This window comes from Rhizoctonia solani, chromosome 1, assembly GCF_016906535.1.
Source record: "Rhizoctonia solani chromosome 1, complete sequence".
NCBI lineage: Eukaryota > Fungi > Basidiomycota > Agaricomycetes > Cantharellales > Ceratobasidiaceae > Rhizoctonia > Rhizoctonia solani.
The window spans coordinates 3,141,365-3,164,171 of NC_057370.1; the positions used below are offsets into that span (position 1 = coordinate 3,141,365).

Here is a 22,807-nt window from a genome sequence, read left to right on the forward strand (position 1 = left end):
CACCGGCTTGGCCCGAAACGTATGTTTGAGCAGATTCAATGAGCAAATTGGGGCTTCGGGGGTTCAGATATTCCATACTTGGAGCGCGTCAGAGACTGAACCTTGGTAAGCGCAGCCAAAACTCACCTGTAACATCCCAACACCGCCCCGAGGGATGACAGCCACCGAGGGGGCAGGGGTATAATCCAGACCCAACGCCCAAAACGCGTACCGCTATTCCCATTCAATCATATAGAGTTTCAATTGTGATGCTGATTAACCGTGCTTACAAAAGTATCCTGCAATGACGATCAGGGCGTTACCTCGACCAGGGTTCTGGAGTGCTATTTACCTTGTCTCCCCCACTTAGCATATAATAAAAAGACTGCTCGTGAGCCATATGAACTGCCACGTGTAGGGCAGCGAGATTCAGCCCTCCGTTACCGCGTTTATCGATCAGAATTTGACCTGATTGTGATTCGAGGTCATGAATATTATTCACATGTGAACTCAACTGTACACACCTGATTCTAGTTCCCACCGATTATAATCACATACCACACCAAGCACCCTCCAAATTGCGTTTCGAGCTAAAGTGGAGTGAACCACCTATCCTGAACTGATCTGCGTGCCTACTCACGATGATCCTTGTTAAAGTCTGGCCAAAAGACTGCACGTGGGCCATTGCGGTACAGAGGCTCATCAAATAGGATCTGGGTCTGAAAGAGGAATGTTGTCTGAGTCCAAGTACAACACTTCACCGAAGCTCGATTCAGTAATAGCAGCCGCCTTAATCTAAAATTCGAGGGTGAAACCAGGTGGGGCGCGTTGTGCAAAATTTGGTAAAGCTTACCTGAAAATTCTTCCATGCACCTTCCACCTAACGTCACATCTATTCAGCGTTGCACATTCAATAAAGCGGGCTAAACTAGCCTTTGCAAATCCGCCAAGCTTCGTGAATGAGCAATTTAGGATCGTATCGGTGCGGAGCCTTAGCGGCGATTCGACTTACCTCTCGGACAGTGGCCCCGAGATCCGCCAACCCATGTAAGTGATTTTGATTGGTTATTTCTCCAGAAAAGAGAACACTCTACTCCGAGCTTGCATTTGTATTCATGTCTCAAAATTCTAAGAGACACTAGTATTCGCTTGACCGTGTCCTAGTGGTAATTTAATTGAACATTGGATGCGCAAAGAAGTTGAAAATCCTCACTTTATTTCCTCCGGTCATTACAATTCCCCGCCCACCGAGCGCTCGGCCACTCGCAACCAGTTCAGTTCCATTCTTGTCCGCCGACTCGAAGTATCTAACTATGGCGTTGCGTCGTTGTGAAATTTCATCCGTTGTGATGTGCTCCCAAATGCACTGTTTCCGTTAAGTTGGTCTCGGTTGACCTGGACTGTCATGAGTACCCATCCTAGCCGACTTGACACAGAGATTTGGTACTAAACTTGCTTATCAGCTACCTTGATCGGGCAAGTCTGTGAATTAAGCTCGAGGGCCTCATTGTGAGTCCGAATGGGCCTAGACAGTAGCTCTGATAGCTTTTTGCGCAAGTTTTCGTTTTTGACAGCGATATTTGTGTAATTCAGAGGCGTAATCCCTTTAGGGGAATCTCCGGTATAATTCCAGGTTCATCGGCAATAGGTGCTCCTCCGGGCATAGATCCGGTCCCATTACCAGGCCTACTCCACTAAAAGGTAGATCTCCCTTCCATGAATTCCAATGCTCTTGCAGCTTCCAGTCTGGCGCAAATGACGACCGCGCCCAACCAGTGAATACCAGCAAAGTCATCGTAACCAGCAATGTGATCAGTAAGAGAATAGCTATAGACGATTTTCTGATGTGCATCGTATTTAGCTGTATCGGCTCTTAGTTGTCAGATACAGAGTAGCTATTAAAGCTGCGAAGGTGGGTGCTTTGTAGCTGCGGTGTGCTTACCAGAATGGTATTCCAAATATAGTCCTGGAGTAACCGGGGGCTCGCAAGATTGTATAATACATATGCCGGAGCGGATGCAATCAATTTACACCGACCCACAAGTGTAAATTTATACTTTGCAATGTGATCAGTAAGAGAATAGCTATAGACGATTTTCTGATGTGCATCGTATTTAGCTGTATCGGCTCTTAGTTGTCAGATACAGAGTAGCTATTAAAGCTGCGAAGGTGGGTGCTTTGTAGCTGCGGTGTGCTTACCAAGAATGGTATTCCAAATATAGTCCTGGAGTAACCGGGGGCTCGCAAGATTGTATAATACATATGCCGGAGCGGATGCAATCAATTTACACCGACCCACAAGTGTAAATTTATACTTTGTTTCTGTAACCCGTCTAAGGATTAAATCCGAGAGAGTGAATATTTGCAGCTTTTCAGGCCATTTGTTATACAAAGCACACACATTGCTCTTGCTGGTATGACGTTCTCGAACTCCATGGTTGGAGCCACTCCCACTCCCAACGTTGGAACGCTTGTGCTAGATGCTGGGCCACTACTTTCCCTAACGCCTTTACGAGGCCTGGCTAGTCGATATGTTACCGTCCCTCAGGTTATTGCAGAACTCAAGGACCCTCGTGTTCGCGAACACCTCGAGAGGCTGGAACTGACGTCTGGTATCAAACTCGAGGTCCTCAACCCTGATGCGACTTCATTGGCCAAGGGTATGTGCAAATTTATCACAAAACAAGCCTTCTACTTAAATTAAGATAGTAACCGCATTCTCCAAAAAGACTGGAGACTACAGCGTGTTATCTGCCGCAGACCTGAGAATCGTGGCTTTGACATGTTCCTTGCATGAGAAAGTTACTCAGCCTGATGCCACTTTGGTAAGCCATTCAATTTGCCTCGAGGAGAATTCGTAGAATATCGATGGTATAGTTTTATTTTTAGGATGCGCAGGCAGCTACAACATCTGAGGCTTCGGCTGAGAGCAATTTGACGGAGCCGAGGTCTACGGATATGGCTCACGGCGAGCCGGATTCGCCCGAGAATACCAACAGAGCAGAGGAACCCCAATCTACCATTGATCGCTCCGAGTCGACAGACGAAGAAGCACCAGAATTCGAACGCCTACCCTTGGATGCAGAAGTCGACACGCACCCAAACACCAAGCCTAATGAACAAGTCCCTGCCCTACCATTATACGAGGACCCGCCCAGCGAAGACGATGGCGAAGGTGAATGGATTACGCCTGAGAATGTATCCAAGCACAAATCGCGAGCTGTACAGTCATATTCTTCGGCTGACAATAAGCAAAATGAGAAAAAAACCAACAAGGTTGTATCTCCCACGAAGATGGATGTTGCATGCATGACCGCTGATTATGCTATGCAAAACGTGTTACTTCAAATGGGCCTGAACTTGGTGGGAACCGAAGGTCGACGCGTGGCAAGCGTGAAGAGCTGGGTACTAAGGTGTCACGCATGTTTCAAGTAAGCAAACCTGCACCATCTTAATTAAAATGTCTCTTGATTAACTCTGAGCGTGTAAAGGATTTGTAGAGATAACACGAAGAAGTTCTGTCCGACATGTGGGAACGCAACCCTACTTCGTACTTCGGTTACGACCACTGGGCCGGGTGCGGACGGGTCTGAGCCTACCTTTCAGGTTCACCTAAAAAAGAATTTCCAGTTCAAGAACCGTGGTACAAAGTACAGTATTCCCTCCCCAAAACCTGGGGCAGCAAAAGGTGGTGCAGGAAGCACGAACATCATCCTTCGCGAAGACCAGGTAGAATTTCAGAAAGGCGTACATCAGGAGGCCGTCAGGCAGCGAAAGGAACAAAAACGGGTCGACCGAGCTTTGGCTGGAGGCAAAGGAACTGGCATGAGTTGGGATGACCCCGATTGGTGAGTTTTGAGGCACCTTAACTTAATCAACTATCACTGATAAGGCTGATAGGATTCCCGAGATCCTGACTGGCACCCGTCGGCCAGGCGGTGGGCTTCCTACTATAGGACACGGTCGAAGGAATCCCAACGAAGTACGGCATAAAAAGAAGTGATTGTAGTACTCAACTACCTGTCTGGATAGCATATACTCATGTATTTATATACCGTAAATGGATATATTGTAAAAGTTAGGTTCATGGTGGCTGGATCCCCTCGCTTCATACACTCAAATCAAGTAGACCCCCCCCCTAACTATCATTCACGTAAATTTGCTGGGAGGGACCGTATTGGTTTATCAATATCACTGGAACCAGCGTCCCCCATGTTGGTTTCGAATTTTATAATAATGCCTTTGGCTTCCCGAGAATTCTACACACATACTATTTTACATATCTAAACTCAATCATGCTATCTGAATATTGGTTTCTAACACACTAGCATTCAGGGGGCATTTACTCACCCCGAATGTTACCCAGAACATTGACGATCAGGTATAACTATTTGCCGCGCTATTCTCTTTCTCTCTTTAACGCACTCTGGGGGCTCCAAATGATAAAACCAGTTGACCCCCAAGGTTAGCTGTAAACTTAAAGTGTCATGCCATGAGCTTCATAGTCGCCTGCGTCCTGTCGGTCTCTCCGTATTTATAATACGTAACACCGGTTGCGTGCCCCCGAAAGTCATTGAGCCTATGTTGGGGATCACTAACAAGTCTCTGGATATCAGAAACAACTACACAAAGGCTTATATAACAAGGGAATTTTCCTATTTTTAGGAGCGGTAAGGCCACCAGACTACCCGGAGTCCTATACGACTAAACGGCATGTCCCATTGCCTTTACAAAGTGGGGCCAGTCGGAAAAATAAATGAGTAATGAAGGAACTCGAATATGTAGTTGTGGTCCGTTTTTGAACCCTCACATTTGGTCACATGAATGATCAACAAATCGTTGGACCTTAATAGTTTGTGATTTGTAGAATGCTAAGGACTTAACTTTGTTCGTCGCAGAATATCGTCGTCAAGCGATGACTCAGTTTGAGCACACTATCCCATGTCCATGTTCCCTTTGCTACTATTCCATCATGGTCACACAGTGGGTGTGCGTAATTGTTGTACGAAAGTAACCGGGTAATCGTATAGGCAAAGCCATCATAAGTTTCCCGGCGTTATGAAGAATGTTTCCCTGTCACCCAGCCTAGTTTCACATATTCTCGAGAGATCCAGGTTGGGTGCCAGAGAGCACCATCCTCACAGAAGCAAAATAGAATGGAGAATATCCAATCGATTTGCTAATTGGCGATACGCTCTTCTGACTGGTGCTACCGCCTTGATAGATCAAGTCTCAAGCTGCCCATCAATCGCATTTCACTTTATTTTAACGTTGGATGATGCACAATATGAGAGTATATTCAGGTTGATGATAACGTAGCATATGTCACACAAGTTCAAAACAGCCATTGTCTCGACCGGCCACTACAGTACACCGCACGTCTCGTAAATTACATAGCCAAGTCAAGAAGGCACCAGTATCAGCCACCGTAGCCTTCGATTGAAGGGTACAAGATGATATTAGTAGAACTCAACATAGCCCAACCTTAATTACTACCTGTTTTTCCAAAAACTAGGGGTCTTGTTCAAGGCTTCACTAGGGTCTCCAAGGAGCTACATGCTATGTACTTCCTGAAGGGTTGAGCTTCCGGTACGTAGATTAAAGTGTCAAACCGATCACTGTCGATCAGGGGGCCCATCGAGCTCGTGTCTCGCGTGGAGGTAATGACGAACTGTGCCTGCCCGGGGTCAATCATATTCGTTGGGCCAGATCTTGGGACAAACGAAAAGTGTTCATAGTGCTAACGCAATAGGATTCTGGGGCTGAATGTGGACCTATGGGACCAATAAGACTATTGATTAGTTGCTGACACCAAGACTAATCTGATGCTTCAAGTCGTGAGCCAGAAATCGACATCCGGTAGAGCTCGGAGCTTGGACTTATGGGGATACATCGGGGCATTCTCGACTGAATGTTTAAGCGCAGGTAATCAGCCCCTCGTTTGCGGCCGAGAGGAGTAATATTAAGGTAAATGTAAATTCTAATAGGACTCCACAGTCGACAAAGATCTGAACTATCTGAGTTTAACCCAAACCACACATAATCCTCGTGGCCATCTGTGAGGTTAAACTACCAAGTCAGCATTCTTTGTTATCCTCAAGGATGCACACTTGTCCAAAGAGTAACCTAAAGTGAGAGTGTATCCTGGTAAAGTTTCCCTTGGGAAACTGATGATACGCGTTCAGAGCAGTAACCTTGAAAGGGGAGCGTTGGATATCTCATAATCATCATCACCACCACCACCACCACCACCACCACCACCACCACACGTTCGGAATCGGCCATTTCCGCTGTACTTTGGGATGTGGTAAAACTCAAGGTGTCCCAATACACCAGGAAAACTTCTGAAGTTTCGGGAACGTCTCTCCTTACTGGGGAGCTCCAGAGCGTTTGTTGACGTAGAATGTGTTATTATAATAATAAGGCCTGTTTTGATATAGCTATAACACGACTCGCGGTAAAGATGGGTCTATAAGATACCAGATAACGTATTACGAGAGACATTATGATGTCCAAGACACAGTATAGGGCCATCCTTGTCCGTTGTTGGTTAAGAGCCGCATGTATCCGAACAGCCATTCTTTGCACTTGTTATCGCACCACGGTCTCATATATCATTGATTAGTTTGACTGAATATAATTGAGCGTGGCAAAGTCATTTGGATTTAGAATATGGAGCAGGAGCTCGCAGGAGTCCCAAGTCGGTGGGACCTCACGTGATTTCAGGTGCCAACCAGTGAGAAACTCCCGATTTAGCTTGTTTTGTATGGTATATTCTGGGACTTTTACCCGTAGCCTAGAGATAGATATGGGTGCTTAGTTATTGATGATTTGAGGCACGACAAGGATTGAAGTTGTGGGAAATGGAGTGGTCAAGGGATGATTTCATCATTAGCACGTGAACGACCGAAGTGGGGTATATGAGATTGGCCAAGTTTTGGCGATCAGCGCGTACCCTATACAATTTTCGCTTTGGTCCACCACTCCGCCACAATAAAATGCCGCCATCCGCGTCGAAGCAAAAGCGTCTTGCCGAAAAGGCAGCAAAGGCTGCTGCAAAGGCAACAAGGGCTCTTCTACTGGCACACCCGGGGACACCGCCTCTGCCAATGGATCCAGCATTAATACGCCGCTCACAAGTGTTCCCGGCTCTGTCAATGCGAGCACAGATGATTTGACTAGCATGGCTAAGCTTGCCATTGCAACCGACCGGTTCGTGGCTATTAATATAATAATAAGCAATTCTCAACGAATATGCCGTGATCCAGGAGCGCCGCTGGCGTACTCGTCTCAGATCCGAAAGGACGAGATATCAAAATTGATGCATACACGCTTTCTTTCCATGGTCGACTCTTATTTGAGGTGCCGAGATATCCCTGAACTATGGACAGAGGTATGCGCTCGGACCAAAATCTTTGCAGACATGAGTTTGATGGAATGATTTAACTTCCAGATACGGTCTTATGGGCGAGAATGGTTCGGGTAAATCGACGTTCCTCCAGTCTCTGGCTGAACGAGATATTGAAATCCCCGAGCATATTGATGTACGTTTCTTCCCTGTCTTTACATTGGATCTCCATAACCCTCGGCTATCCGTAATAATAACCTTAATACTGCCCGCTGTACTTTATAGATCTATCTTGTTCGAGGAGAAGCAGACCCTTCGGAAACAAACGCTATTGATTACATCATCGCGTCAGCTAAGGAGAAAGTCGCTCGGCTTGAGAAGCAAATCGAAGATCTCAGTGTAGCTGACCAGGTTGACGACCTCGCTCTCGACGCTCTTCACGAGGAACTCGAGGAGCTTGATCCCTCGACTTTTGAAGTGAGCTGATGAGCCTTATAAATCTTATCGAAATCTCACAGGTGCTTTTTGAATAGGTGAAAGCAGGAAGCATTCTTCACGGTCTCGGATTTTCTCAAACGATGATGAAAAAACCCACAAAGGATATGTCCGGTGGATGGAGAATGCGTGTCTCCCTGGCTCGTGCCTTGTTCGTGAAACCCCACCTTCTATTGCTAGGTATGCATTTATCCAATTGACTCATCAAGCCTTCTCACTGATTCTCCGTTTTAAGATGAGCCCAGTACGTTCGGAACTTGGGCTATTGGCTTAACTAAGTAACTAATATCGCGCCTCTAGCCAATCACCTGGATCTCGGCGCGGTTGTGTGGCTTGAAGCTTATCTTAGCACCTATAACCATATTCTGTCGTAAGTATTTTGAATTGCAAACGAATCCAGGCTCCTACCCTTTAAACATACAGATCACATCGCACTCTCAAGACTTTATGGACAGCATTTGTACAAACATTATGGACTTAACGCCCAAAAAGAGGTTCGTTAATTGCATTTACCTGGATATGCTGATTCTGAAGGCAACTCCCGCATTAGTTGGTGTATTATGGCGGTAACTATACGACATACGTACGTACAAAGGCCGAAAACGAAGTCAATCAAATGAAGGCGTACCACAAACAACAAGAAGAAATCGCACATATCAAGAAATTCATTGCCAGTGCGGGAACTTACGCAAACTTAGTGAAACAAGCGAAGAGCAAACAAAAGGTTGGGCTCACTGTAGTGGTAGTTCCGCCATAATTTACACCCGCCCATACATTATAGATCATTGATAAGATGGAGGCCGCCGTCTCGTGGAGAAAATCGAACAGCCCAAGACTCTTCGGTTCCACTTCGAGGATATCCGAAAGCTACCTCCTCCGATTATCTCGTTCGACGATGTCGCGTTTCATATTCTGGAAACCCGAAAGATTACTTGTATGACCACCTTAATTTGGCTATTGAGTGAGTTTCAATATTCCTCGGCCCTTGCTTTGAGGGGCCACCATTGGCAGCCTCAACGGGCGCCTCGTACGAGGAAGACACTGATGTCCTGTCCCAATTCGCCTTCTAACTGCTCGTATCACACTTACGTTGGAATGCATTTGGCTCAACCCTACTACGACAAACGATACCTTTTCATTCGACTTTGTCTCCCGGATTCAATCTTGTCTCGCCATAATCGTCGATTCCGTGTTATGACCGGACATACTAACCTTATTTTGACTACATAGCATGGATTCTCGCGTTGCAATTCTGGGTTTCTGGGTGCCAATGGTACCGGAAAATCGACGCTGTTACATCTAATTACTGGCGTGCTTCAGCCGTGTGAGGGTACTGTTTCAAAACATACGAGTTTGAAGTTGGCCAAATACAGTCAACACAGTGCGGACCAGCTGCCTTACGACAAGAGCCCATTGGAGTACATGGAAAGCTTGTACAGGGAGAAGTACCCCGACAAGGAAACAATGGTGGGTTTAACTTATGATCAATTTTTAAAAGAATACTGGGAGGGGCTTCGTCGAAAGTTTTACCAGGCGTGAAAGTTTCACAGTATGGTTGGTAGGCTTGGACGATAAACTCCAACGCCACCACGGCTGGGCGAACATTCAGTTTAATCGAATGCTCGCCTGCTATACCTTCCCTCAGCCAATTTGGGTTTCTGGTGCTGATCAATGTTACAATCTAGTTCTGGCGTCAACAACTCGGAAGGTTTGGGTTGTCTGGTGCGCACCAGACCTCACCAATCAATCAACTATCAGACGGACTTCGCAATCGTGTTGTATTTTCACAACTGGCGATGGAACATCCCCATGTCTTACTACTTGGTAAGTCTATTCTTTTGTTTTAAATTCAGTACCCCTACGGCATGGGAGATTTAGCCAACTCTCCAACCGGCTTTCCTCGGCCATTGCCGTTCCTTAGAGTCTATATACTCTACGATACAAACTTCAGAGCTTGTGATGCTCAAAGCCCGATCGGAGCCTTGATATAACGTTTCAGACGCCCCCAACATGATCATCAATTATGGCTGGGCACCTGCCCGAGATGACGCATTTGGGGGTTTCTAATACCACATGTCGTCATTCTAATCACAGCAATATCTGTGGAGCTAACATTCGTTTTTCAACTGCATATCCAACTCCCAATATTCGATCCTCATTCCGAATCATGACAATCATTCGATTTGTTTTATGGACCAATTCGTTTCAACCCTTATGGCTCTCGTGAACCTACATCTGCACCCGTGGACATCCTTGGACGCTACCCGCACTTTTTATATCGATCCTGGGTATACAATCCTACAACGACAACGCCGACTCGTGTCCGGGCTCCCTATTGGTGCAATTACTGTTCCTCGCCGAATTGCCGACAGATGAACCGACAAACCACCTTGACATGAGTTCGATTGATGCTCTCGCCACTGCGATTAACGAGTTTGAGGGTGGCGTTGTTATCGTCTCGCACGACTTCCGTACGCTAGAATTCTTTCGCTTGTGCACTAGCGATCATCTGATGTTTCTTTCTCTTTTGGGATAATAGGTCTCATCTCACAGGTCGCACGCGAGCTATGGGAAGTTAAAGATAAAAAGATTCGGAACTTAACCAAGGAAGACATCGATATCAAGGCATACAAGGCGATGCTTGTCAAAGACAGTGAGTGCATATATTGGCCCTGCAATGCCCCATTTCCTCTGGTCTCGACTCGTTACCCACGGCCGGCGGCTCTTATCCGAAATCTGTCAATGGATTAAGGGAGACATGCTTGGGACTTGGCAACGACTTCGAACCCGTTTGATTCGGACATTCTGTGTTACGTCCCACGTTCATCAACACGCTGCAATCACGGTACCGAGGCACATGCTAACCACCCTCGTCTTTGTAGGTATGGCTGCAATTGAGAAAGCCAAATTATTCAGCAAAACCGCGACCGGAGGCAAAGTCGCTTAATTTCGCTAATTGGTTCCTTGGTTGTATCAAATATTCTATCCGCATTGCTATATCTTAGACATTTGTATCGACCCAGCTTGATTACTGAATGAAGAAGTGTAAACGGAATGCAACATCTACCCTATTGTTACTGCCAGTGATGGAATATACGTTTGGCCTATCGATTGACATGTTTGCTATGTAAAGAAGCGAGGCCATTGGAGCCACACATACTTGCGATAAACATGCACGGGCATTGAGGAATGGCGCTGAACGAACGCACGGAAAGTTTGCACAGGGTCATCGCCCTCATCGCTTAGGTAATCAAAGTCACCTTTGCTGGGACATCACGCTGGGCTAAGCAGTGTTGTTATGAACCGACAATAAACCCGAGTTTGTCCGATGACCGAACTGTGGAGCCAACTAGTTGGAAAAAAACGTTGGTTCGTTCGTCTTAAATTTCAAATTAGCGCAATATAGTACAAATAGCTACAAGACGACTTGGTCACTCGCGCATAGACGCAATGGCCTCGTAAACATCACGCTCCTTAGCTAAGTTAGACACTCCAAACTTCCAGAACACCCCGAGCCCTCGTCGACACCCTCAACTGAACCCGAAAAATTAAATACCTCGGAAAGAGGAATCGCGTGAGCCTTGCTGAAATACAAGCGAAGCCTACGAGGGCGAGTGTGAGTTTGGCTCGAAACGGCAGAGGGTACGGGGAGCTCCTCGTCCCCATCGCTGTCCTCGTCAAGCGCTGGTTGAACTGCGTGGCAAGGGTAGTTAGGTTTTGCTCCCCTGGCTCCTCTTCCTCCTCGTCTCCCGAGTCAATGCTATCATTGTTAGGGATTGTCTCAAAGGGGGGTCAGGAAGCAAATCGAGAGTGGGCTCCTCCGTCTCGCTAGCAGTGCGTAAAGCTGGAGGTGGTCGAGGCGTACCGAAATGTCGCCTCGTTCGCTCCGAGTGAGACCAGCGGCTTGGTGTTGAGCATCGATGTCCATAGCGACTGTAGCAATGTCGTGTACGCGCTTGAAATTGAATCGGTTCGGAGCTTCGTATGAATATTCCCCATACGACTGAATAATCGCTCGCAGCCAGCAGAATTAGCCACAATCGAAAGGATGAGCCTTGCGAGGCACGCAAGCTGGTGACGACCCGTGTTGACCGTTCCGGGGCAGGGAAGTGTTGACCAAATTGCGTCGAGATTAATATCCTTGCCCTATAGTAATTCCATGTTAAATCGCACCATTCCGAGGCTTTCTGAAAAACACGCTCGAAGACTCGTTGAACAACAGTGTAAAGCGCATTGGCGCAAAAATCGGGGCTGTTTGGGCTGAAGAGACGACACCGGATATATGGGTGGAAGAAGATAGCCAAAATGAAAGCATCCTGATCTGACTTTCGCCACCGAAGCTCGAGACTAGCAAGCACGCGGATTCGAACCTCGGGATCGATATTTGGGTCGTCGAAAAGTTGATACAACCGGCCAAGAGTGACGAGAATATGATAGAGGCGTGTATCAGCAGCCTGAGCAATGTTTAACGCTATAGCCAGGGGTCGAAGATATGAAGTAAGTCTAACCAGAGTGTAAGTAATGCGAAAATGACTTCATGTACGCTAAACACTCACTCTCCAAGCCTCCTCCAGAACTCGGGTTGTTCAACAGCGGCAAGAACACGTTTGGTACGCTCAGGATCCCGTGATCCAATCTGCATCAGTCGATCACGGTGCAAAGCAACAGTTGCTTGCAACGGACCGCGGTCGTCGAGAAGTCCTTGTGCAGTAATGTAGTGGCTTGTCCAACGAGTGAGGTTTGGGACCGTATACATGCGAGATCGACCGGTTGCCTTCACCTGTTCGTCGTGGAGAAGCCCGAGTGCTTGGCTATGCAATATAAACCATTTCGCAATCTCTTGTGCATCGTCGCCTGCAGCAACAAGATCATTCTTGAGCTTGAGGACATCGCCAACAACCAACTGAATCTAACAGCATTAGTATTAGTTAGTTTGGTTATAAACAATAAGTGCCTAGAAATTGTCGACTATATCTTACCTGATGAGCCCAACAATCAAATAGAAGCAGTTCTGGATGCTCTTTTCCCAGACAAATCCTCATACCACGCGAATCGCCTCCAGCATCAGACACCCATCCAACAATATTCATACCCAGATCTTCCTTGCATTGTTTGATTGCCTCCTTCACAACTTTGAGGTGATTCTCAGCGGTCTTGGGGAGTGCCGAAATATCCTTGATGCCAACAGTATAAGCCTAAATGATATTAGTAGAAGTATACTACTCAAACAGCATAAGACATACCGTAGCATTGACATTAGCCATATATGCCAATAGCGCACGTTTCCGTTTGTCCTTCCACCCATCGCTCAACCCCGTAGCCATTTTACCATACACAGCCTTGACCATATTCTCCTCCGACTTCCGAACCGCCTCCTTGAGAATTCGTCCAGCAAGGGCTTGTCGAGTAGGCAAAGGGGCACCAGGGAAATATTGGTTGAAAAAAAGCCAAGTTTCAACTGAGTCAATAGCACGAAGGGCAATATTATTGGCAATAAAGAGGCGGAGGATTTTGGCTTGAAAGATTTCAGTCTCGGCAGGAGTGAGGTTAAGAGGAGCACGAATCTGGATGCCATGGTCTGGTGGCAGGAAGGAAGCTGAGGTGTGAGACGAGTCAACAGCAGGCAGCAGGGCTGATGGTACACCCAAATCAGGACCCAAACCGTTTGGCTCATTGGGTGGGTTCCTAGCAGAATCTTCCTCAGCAAGTTTCTGTTTGGCCTCTGCAGCCACATAGGGACATTTTCGAATATGGGCTCGAAATGTTGAAGGGCGGCCACACATTGGCTTAGCTATCCGACATGCTGATTAAACACTCCAAATCAGCATATATGCGTGTTATAAAGAGAGTAAGGTACATACCGGCCTTATAAATTCACCCTTGTCTCGGACTAACAGAACACTCTCTCCTTCCGCCACCGCTTGTTGGTCAGCTTCCTCCAGATTCTCCGTCCAGTGCATTACACATCCTCGACAGTATGCTTCGTAGTTTGTCTTGTTCTTCTGGTAGCGTCTCTTGCCTTGACAGAAGTAGGTCCAGGTCCAGCTTGTTGGTGCCATGTTGCTAGAAGCAGCAGATCAAGAAGACGGGGAGGGATCAAATGTAAGTCCTGGCTTTGATTCAGCAGCCCTTTTCTACTTTGTACTTGCATTGCCCAAGTAGACGTTCGTCACTCTTTGGTCATTTTTACAGCTCTTTCGTCATTTTCACCTGCATATCTGTCATTTTTTTCCATTTACTAGAGTCTCTGCTGCTGCTCTGCGTGATTTTGCACTTCTTATTTACAATTTCAGTCATGTGGGTCACATGATCATGAACAGACCAACAACTTGGACGACAATTTCAGTCATGTGGGTCACATGATCATGAACAGACCAACAACTTGGACGAACTGCTTAGTCAGCCAACGAACCGGGCCAACGAACCGAACTAGTTCTCGAGTTTGTGGAGCCCGTAACAACACTGGGCTAAGTAATCAAACTAACGTATCCCCTACCTCCTGCCCCTATCCGCCATGCCCAAAGGCCACCAAAGTGCCCCTGCCCCAGTAAAAGAAGAGGCTCCTCTACCTTCTGGCTCGGAACAGGTATCTCAGGCTATACAGCCATTAAACGTGTTATATTGTTCAGGTATGTTTCATACGATCGTACTTCTGTGCCACATCTACTAGTATTTAACCTTGGTTTTGTCAGTTTGCTCGTTCCCTCCAGAGTACTGCGAATTTGGATCTTCAGTACTAAATGCAAAGCATGGCTGCAAGAGGCCCACTCGGAGTTGTTTGACAAGTACTACAGCCAAGGTAAGAGTGATACCTCCTTGTGATACTATCATCGCCTGGGGTCATGCCCATCTCCTTTTTTGAGATTTAGAGATCTGACAACCGGGGTTGTGGCGCTTAACTTTGCAGATGCACTACAACAAAAAGCTGAGGCACTATCACTTGAGGCACAAGCTAAACTTGACAAGAAAGCTGCCGACTTGGAAGCAAAAGCTGATGTCAAAGCGGAGGCCGACTTGAAGAAGAAAAAGGTATGTACTTTGATGCCTTGGGGTGTCCGGATAAACTGATCTACACTTGGGCTAGGCTGCCAAGGTGAGTCGCAAATCCTTCGAGTCGATGGGTGCCACTGCAAGGCATCAATCAATACGTGCTCAGAGGACCCCTTTTCCGTGTTGTGAGCTCATACACGGTTGTTGCAGATTACAATCAAAAGAATCGAACGTAATAAGCGCAAGCATGTCACCTCTATCCATGGTTTGGAAGCCTTTGGTCAGCAATCCTTTATTCACTTTGCACCCATCTTCCTGCTGGAAACACCATCATGTATCGGATTCGCCATTAACATGGCGATCGGAGGTCTGTCTTGGTTTTAACTTTACTGACCCCGCGTCCTTCTACCCCAGATGTCGATCTCAAAAAGGCAGCAAAATTATTTGCACAAAAGTTCGCCACGGGTTCATCAGTTACAAAAAATCCGCAAGGCCAAGATGAGATTGTAGTACAAGGCGATGTCACTGATGACATTGTGGAAATGATAGAAAATCAAGTGGGGGTTCTAAAGGGAGTGCCCGAGGACAATGTAGTCTGCATCGAGGAGAAGAAAAAGAAGTCCGCCGAGTAGGTATAATCCCGCTGGCGCGAGCTAACTTGCTTTTCTCTATGACACAATTGTGCAAATAATGAACAAATGTTTGGATAGATCTTCATGTATACTAGCCTCAACTTGTCAAGTCCATGGCCCCATATCTGTACCGATATTATTCCAGGTGATAGATGTACAGATTGGGCGCTGCAACTGGAAGATATAGATCCCAAGCTCTGTCTTGCAACGGACATTTCATGAATCAAAGGATCTACGTGGGTCAGAGATTACCTGGTGAAAAGGTTCCCGTAGAATGGCTAAGGTTAAACCTCGGTTTTATCACCCTAAACTTGAGTGTCACATACTGGCTCGCATCATGATTTTAAGGGACGCGGCTGCCCGAAAATGACTTTCCACGAGACAACATACCAGTGGTGGACATATATGTGTTGGTCACATATTAAGATTTTGAGCACACAGTTAGGTTTGATTTCATTCCCTTTGACCCTAGACTAGGCCGGGCTAGAGCGCTAAAGTATCCCTACAAACCGGCACCGTCCATGGGGATATGTGGGGGATATCTCAGGACCTGTTTAACGTAATAAGAGCCATGCGAAGCTCAATCGGCTATACAGCAGACAAACTCCCCACAATGAATGGTAGTGGAAGAACCACTACACATCACCCGCAATCGATTAAGCCCCTAGGCTTTGATCATTCCTGTTTTGCTGATTAGTATGCCAGCGGTTTGTTTCAGGCGCTCGGAGAGGTACGTATGAGATATCTAGAAAGCTCCACAAAGATGTTCTCTGGTTTGCTATAGGCTGATGTGCTTGATATTACTTGGCCGCAAGCTTACGACTTGGGTAAGAACAGTAACGGTTAAATGACGTGTCCCTCAGCTTGATAGACATCTAACTAAAGCTTAGCACCCTCATCAAGCCATGGTATCTAACTATGATCTCTGAGTGACCCATTCGGGCCCTCTGTTTTGCGCTACGTGATAAACGTGCTAATGAACGACGTATGCAAGTGCCTGGGGTGGCACTAGGGTCTCCGACGGCCGCTGCCACCATAGTTCAATGCGGGGATCGCTTCTTGATCAGAAGGTCTGAAATGTGATGTGTATATTCTGAAGGTTCCTTCCAGCCTCTTGTGGTCGCGTATAATTTCAGAACATCACTAATAAAGAAAATCTGAGATTTACTATATATGCGACGGTTCTATAGCGGACCGGTCGACCTTCAATTTCCCTGATTTCCGTCTTTGTTCTCTTATGATCAAGTATTTTATTGATACCGGGATTTATTGTGCGCGTACCACAATCAGAAGTGGACTGGGGCCATTTTCTGTCCCGGTCATGGTTTGACACGAGGTCTCGGACGGAAGATACTCTTCTACCAACATAGGCGTGTGAGTCGAGAAGTCCGAGAAGTATCCCAATGGGGATCCTAGACCGGACCCACCCGAACGAAATAATGCTCGTTATTGGAGCGTATCCTAGACGATGGATATTGTGAACGTAATGGTTAGGCACTGGGATACTTGAAAGGAATGTTTTATTTTTTTTACACGCATCGTGAAACTATGGGGCCTCGATCGTTGGATTACGAACAGCGTCCAAGATTGAGGACAACCATAATTTCGATCTTGACGGGTGGCTGTCAAATGAGAGATCATGTTGCCTCAGCACCATCACCTTGGTAGGATCAACAAGCTTTTTCGTTCCTTCCATACCGGAGCGGGATACGGGAGCCGCCTTGTGCGTATCCTCCTTCGTCCGTTCATGGAGTGTACCTTATTAATTTTTGATGTAAAGACTCCGGTAACATAGTTGAGTGCCGAGCTCATACCTAAAATGATGTCCGTGGTACACGGAAGCTCCGATCCCCGAACTTCTTACAGCACGATTTGTATGCTTTGAGGCCTACTGTCGTTCATGTGTTACTTCGCTGCGGAACATTGGTATTGTAGTATTTCCTCATTTGGCATTGTTACTTTTTTTAGAAGTTGAATACTGTCACAATGCGGCAAGCTGGCTTGGGCGATTGATATTCCAAACAAATAGGTTTTTAAGTCGTATGCAGTATGAGGCTGGAGGTGTGGCTACGGTTGAAGATATTTTTCTAGTATCTCCGTAAGCCGGCGAGTGTGGCATAGAATCGGCGGAGTCCAGTCGATGATCAACCCATACACTAAGCTATGTTAAGGATGATTGATGGAGTATCCACTTGAAAATGACTGGAGGGGTGGAGTAATTTTTGACATCCTGATATTTGGCCATAAGTCGTTCCCTAATATTTCTCAGGAACAATCAAACACTAGAGACCACGCGTGCGTGTAACACCGCTATGAGATCTCAAAAACTCTTTTAGGGTTACAGGAAACCATCGCTGGCCCACAAGAAGGGACGGGATAATGCCTTAAACCAGATGAGTCTATGTCTCCGAAGGACCCGAGCTGAGTTCCATATAAACTGCAATTTATGTATCAAATCCTATGCACCAGTCATCAAACCATCACGCAAGTGTTACTAATGGGTTACCCGGGCTCGGTCAATCCGCTTGGTTATGATCGCCGTATGAGGTTGCTTATTTATTGGTAGAAGATGTTTGCTTCCGATCTCGGCGAAGATGAACCAGCAGTAGTGCTCTTCACGACTCCGTGAAACTAGTCGCCTCTCATAGTTCATTGCTGACTACTTGGATACCGAGATAAGGAATTGCATCAAAGCGCACATACAAGTTATCAACCCATGGTATCCAGTGTTAAGAGTTGCCCTGGAGGTCTAGGCAAGTATGCATAGCTTGACCCAAGGCCTGTATTAAATGATCCCGACTAATGCCGCGTGTTGTGCAATCGAGAAACTTTTGAAATCCATGCCGAAAATCACAGCATTCACGTGGTTCGCCTATCATCGTTGCCTAGAGGCCGCTGTATGCCCGATAACTGCTGGTTCTGCCATGTGCCCGCGCGGAAGTGTAGATAGGGCAGGGCGGAAGACGTACTTTAATACGATCGATAAACGCTATAAAGATAGTACATATTTAGCATTTTGAAAATGTTTGGATATGTTCAGGGTCGGAATGTGGGATGCCAACTATTTTTGGGCATATCTTTTGAGCATAATTTATCTATTGCTAGACTCAATGTCGAAACGAAAGCTTGCTACAAAAACCTGTCGCCACTGTCTTGTATCGAAACCGGGAACTGTATAGCCACATCCACGTGTGGGAGCCACAGTGCAGGTTTACCTTGGAGATATCAGGGACTTGATCGACGCCTTTGCAGGGAAATCTCTGATTTGATTAGTTACCGGAGATGTGTACCAACAAAGCAGCGCGCTTGATGCTACTAGCATTAGCCTGAATTTCAAGGTTTTCTCCATCCGTATGGTCTCGGCAACAAACTTCCACGACAAGACACTGGGTTTGTTTTCGCGAAGAATTTTTTTGTACGTACATACACGTTTCACGTAACACACTATTGTATTTTATTTACACATCGGCATCTCTAAAGTTGCTCGCCTCACGGGTTTCCGCATGCATTCGTATCAATCGCTCCCAGGATTGAGCATTGGGTTCCAGACTGGTAGAGCTGGGGTTCAAGCTCCAAATAGTGCCCAGCAAGATCTCATGCGATTGTATCTCGTTCGATCAAACCAGAGGACTATCCTGTATGTTTTTGACTTCTCTGTCAATCATGTCTCCTGTCATTCGGCACACAATGAAGCCTAGAATGTAAGCTATTTCAATAGATTATTGTGATTTCGCACGCTGCATATACTCACGCTCCCAGTAATGATAATCCTTTAAGCCATTGATTCGGCAACAACCGAGTAATAGTATGGCTGACCCATTATTTTTACACGGTATGTCTAACTGCTGGAAGTACAAAGTACACCCGAGCACGCCGAGAATGTATTAGAGCACAAGGTTACAAGTAACCGATAGGGTACACGAGCGCCCAACGATCTCGGCCAGGTGACACCGGTGACCGACTTAACAACGACGATGTACTATCCGATATATCTAACCCTATCGCTTTGTAAGGCTTTTGACAGTGCCAATTGCAGCTCTATCTGTCGGATCTTTGCAAACTCGGACTTGTCAAGATGGCGTAAGCGTCCTGATTCGGGAAATAATACATCTAAACACAAAATTACCAGCGAGTATATGTGGGGGCAGTTATGGACACCAGTTTCTGAGTCCGATCTTTTAATAGTAATCAACGCCCAGATCTGGACAGTATTTAGCCCCGCCGATCAATAGCCCACGATTGACATTTGACTCATTAGAAGCCGATTGAGCCCCATTCATGCGCCTGAGTCAGCGCGCCACTTCAGCCCTAGCGAACCTCTTTTGGATAAGAGTATCACGGAGGACGCGAATATGCATACGTCTGCGGGGATGCCCTTCCTGAGTGTCTGGAACGTGAACTAAGGTTTTCAATGAGCCGCCGCCATCTCTAACGCCTGTTTGAGCGGTCTCGGTGCACGCAGCCTCTGATCCGTCCGGTCTGTCTCGCCCCCTCCCCCTAACTACGCTTTAATGGTCGGAGCATGAATAAACTTAGTGTACGAGATTTCATTAAATCATGGTGTCTATTGCCCCAAGTTCCGTTTCTCTCGGCGTTTGACTTTTTTGGAAGGAAGTGAAGGTGGGGCCGTGTGAAGGTTAAGTCTCAAAGTGCGAAGTACACCAGAAGGTTGGAAGTCATTTTGGCTTATGGTGTTGTAGCTGGTAAATGGGGTCCCTCGGAACATAAGATCGAGGGTACATGCCATTTATCCCAAGGGGCAATGACGTGAGTAAAGGTAGAATTCGAAGTTATTACATGAGATGATGGCGTGCGTGTCTTTAGCGAGTGGTAGATATGAATACTTGCAAGTTTCTTATTTTATCTTATCCATATTTATCCAAGTGGCGAGGTTAGCAGGCTCAGTTCTGAAGAGATGTGCCTTCATGCCCAGCAACTCCATATTGGATAATGGCACACAACAGATCAGGGCGTATTTTCGGAAACCTACCGAACAAGGTAGGAAATTATAAATTGCGCCCACCACGCTACAGCGATACAGTCATGACAGATCCAATGTGCAGCACGTCGATCAGCCTTTCAGTGCATCTTATATGCTCTACACACAAGGGTCCACCGTTCCCATCTTGCCAATCCTGTCAATAAGGTTGGGAATCCAGCTTCATTTCATGGTTCGAGCCAACCAGCGTACATGATAGTGACTACTCTTGTGATCCGCGCGGCTAAGGTTACAGTCGGGCATTCAACCCGATTCTCATGGCTACGGTGCTGTACAAGATTTTCTCAACTTACATCTATAGGACCTTTTTGGCTACCAAGAGGGGGGGGGACTGCACTCTACCGCATTTCTCTAATCCAACGTCGACACGCGCAGATGTGCACACAACTGACTAAGCTGTTACCCAAGACTCCGTCCATCTTGATTCTTGGCCTTGAACCGCTGTATCAAATTCGCGAAGCTGCAAAGTCCATACAGTAACCCCGTTCTGGGAAGTGTCGTGGAATCACCAAACTGAGCAACCGGAGCTAGGGGCGATCAACATTAAATATTAAGGTGACATCGATACCAGGCTAAATCTGTCTCCGCAGTTTGGTTGATGACGTCTACCGACAATGGAGAAGTTATCTTTATGGATTATGGACCGCGCGGGCTCTGTTGTGCCGGCCGACAATTTGTGGCACAAGTGTGATAATATAGGCTTGGTACGGCTTTGAATTGAAGGCGAGTAAAGTCAATGGATGGGTATGCATTACACTTCAGCCACCAGACTATGTCAAATTCCATATAAAGACAAGTTGTGCGCTCTCTAAGCGGGCCGGCCGGATGCATGACGATCAAACACTTGGTGTGTATACTCGTGTTGCGGGGGACGAGAAGAGTGCAAATAGCTTATTGGATTTATTACGAGTTTCAAGTCGGCTGACTATACTGTTCTCTACAACTGAGGCGACGAATTGACAAAATAGTCATAGGCTGTTGCCGGGAATAAAGTCAGCCGATCTTACCGACCCGGGAACTGGAGGTACTGTACAGCATTGGATATGGAAGTGTCCCTCCCGCGTGCGCACGCGCGTGTGTGGTGCATTATTCAGATCTAGTCGAGTGTAGGTGTGTGTAGAGTGTTTCGCGAAGCGATCCGCGATCCAGGTTGGCCGTCCAGTCGGGACATTTTAGAACATTTACCATGGTACTACGATCATCATCACCACAAACCAACCACATGCGTTCTCAACGCACATGTAACATACGCTCCAACTTCTTTCCCTCCCTCCCCCCTCCTCAAGCCGATTTTCCATATGAGGTTTAAGCAGTTGAGTATAGATGCGTGATTTGGAGCGTTGAAACCGAGAATGCCGATGGTGGGATTAATTGCTTCTTTGCTTTGTACTTCTATGATGGACTTTGCTAGGATCGTGTAATTTTTCTGATTTCTGAATATTTTTCATGCTCAGCTTGAACGACCGAAGATTACCGGGGCGGGGCGCGATCGATTTGACCGAAGGAGATATGGTAATATACAAGATCGGAAGAAGAGGTTCAGGAGAAATGAAACGAGGTGCAAACCTCTCAATGGTGAATCAGCCCCCCCTCTCTCTTGAATGGTTTAGTCGAAGTGCCTTTTTGGGGGTCGACCGCAAGTCAATAGGACATGGGGAGCTCCCCGAAATGTTGAATAGGATGCTTATCTTACGAACCAGACTGAATGATACTTCTCTATAGCTTGGCCGTGAGGTAGGTAATTCCCGAACGGCGAACACGAATGTATATTACCCTATCCGCGCATGTGCCGATCATAAGAACCTGCGTTTTGTTGGAATAGGTAGAAGTGTTTGAATTCGAATGTATGGACTAGTCTGTATATGCACCAGTTGTGGCACCGAGTCAACCTGTTTAAGAGATGACAAGTGTTAGTCATATTTAATTCAAGGCACGCTGCAATTTAAGTGCAGCAACGATTGCCACGTGGCGACGGTGTCATTTGCCAAGTAGAGCAAGTCACGCGTGTGTATGTGTGTGTAGATTGGAATACGGAGGCAACGGAGCATGTCTCAAATGTAAAAGGCGTGGCCTTGAATTAGGACGTAAGCGTCTGTCGTATTTCGGAGTTGAAGGGCGACTCTTTTTTTTTTTTGTGGGCCTCGTGGGGAGGCTGGTGTTAGTTTACGTCTCTTTCTTTCGTTTGTTCTTCTTCATCTTCTTTTTTGGATGAAGGCGCGCTTCGCGGCACCGAGCGTGGCTGAGACAAAACTCATTGGGCGGGCGTGGTGGTGCGTTATTGTTTGTGGGCGTTGGGAAGACTGAATATGGGAGTGGACATTGCCAAGGACGGAAGTGCCGTCCCGTTGTCCGTCAGACTTGGTC

The 22,807-nt window shown here is 46.7% G+C and overlaps 5 protein-coding genes across 5 annotated transcripts; 3 read left to right on the plus strand and 2 right to left on the minus strand.

Annotated features, from left to right (window-relative positions):
- Positions 1 to 35: 35 nt before the first annotated feature.
- RhiXN_04560 (glycosyltransferase family 71 protein) lies at positions 36 to 1,774 on the minus strand (the record flags this gene model as incomplete). Its single annotated transcript, XM_043324377.1, has 7 exons — positions 36 to 77; positions 127 to 213; positions 270 to 278; positions 332 to 447; positions 504 to 569; positions 620 to 698; positions 1,670 to 1,774. 7 exons carry the CDS (start codon positions 1,772 to 1,774, stop codon positions 36 to 38), a joined length of 504 nt encoding a protein of 167 aa, XP_043176796.1.
- Positions 1,775 to 2,413: 639 nt separating this feature from the next.
- On the plus strand, positions 2,414 to 8,579 carry RhiXN_04561 (20S-pre-rRNA D-site endonuclease NOB1; the record flags this gene model as incomplete). Its single annotated transcript, XM_043324378.1, has 13 exons — positions 2,414 to 2,639; positions 2,689 to 2,804; positions 2,869 to 3,410; positions 3,471 to 3,827; positions 3,880 to 3,917; positions 7,041 to 7,191; positions 7,433 to 7,523; positions 7,613 to 7,804; positions 7,861 to 8,002; positions 8,058 to 8,066; positions 8,123 to 8,192; positions 8,265 to 8,316; positions 8,373 to 8,579. 13 exons carry the CDS (start codon positions 2,414 to 2,416, stop codon positions 8,577 to 8,579), a joined length of 2,193 nt encoding a protein of 730 aa, XP_043176797.1.
- Positions 8,580 to 10,217: 1,638 nt separating this feature from the next.
- On the plus strand, positions 10,218 to 10,769 carry RhiXN_04562 (P-loop containing nucleoside triphosphate hydrolase protein; the record flags this gene model as incomplete). The annotated part of the gene is made up of 3 exons (XM_043324379.1): positions 10,218 to 10,293; positions 10,362 to 10,475; positions 10,705 to 10,769. 3 exons carry the CDS (start codon positions 10,218 to 10,220, stop codon positions 10,767 to 10,769), a joined length of 255 nt encoding a protein of 84 aa, XP_043176798.1.
- A 536-nt stretch (positions 10,770 to 11,305) lies between these two features.
- On the minus strand, positions 11,306 to 13,881 carry RhiXN_04563 (hAT family dimerization protein; the record flags this gene model as incomplete). Its single annotated transcript, XM_043324380.1, has 8 exons — positions 11,306 to 11,356; positions 11,429 to 11,602; positions 11,688 to 11,836; positions 11,889 to 12,325; positions 12,379 to 12,731; positions 12,802 to 13,017; positions 13,066 to 13,608; positions 13,684 to 13,881. 8 exons carry the CDS (start codon positions 13,879 to 13,881, stop codon positions 11,306 to 11,308), a joined length of 2,121 nt encoding a protein of 706 aa, XP_043176799.1.
- A 455-nt stretch (positions 13,882 to 14,336) lies between these two features.
- On the plus strand, positions 14,337 to 15,444 carry RhiXN_04564 (translation initiation factor SUI1; the record flags this gene model as incomplete). The annotated part of the gene is made up of 5 exons (XM_043324381.1): positions 14,337 to 14,451; positions 14,730 to 14,851; positions 14,907 to 14,915; positions 15,023 to 15,179; positions 15,227 to 15,444. 5 exons carry the CDS (start codon positions 14,337 to 14,339, stop codon positions 15,442 to 15,444), a joined length of 621 nt encoding a protein of 206 aa, XP_043176800.1.
- Between the last annotated feature and the right edge of the window lie 7,363 nt (positions 15,445 to 22,807).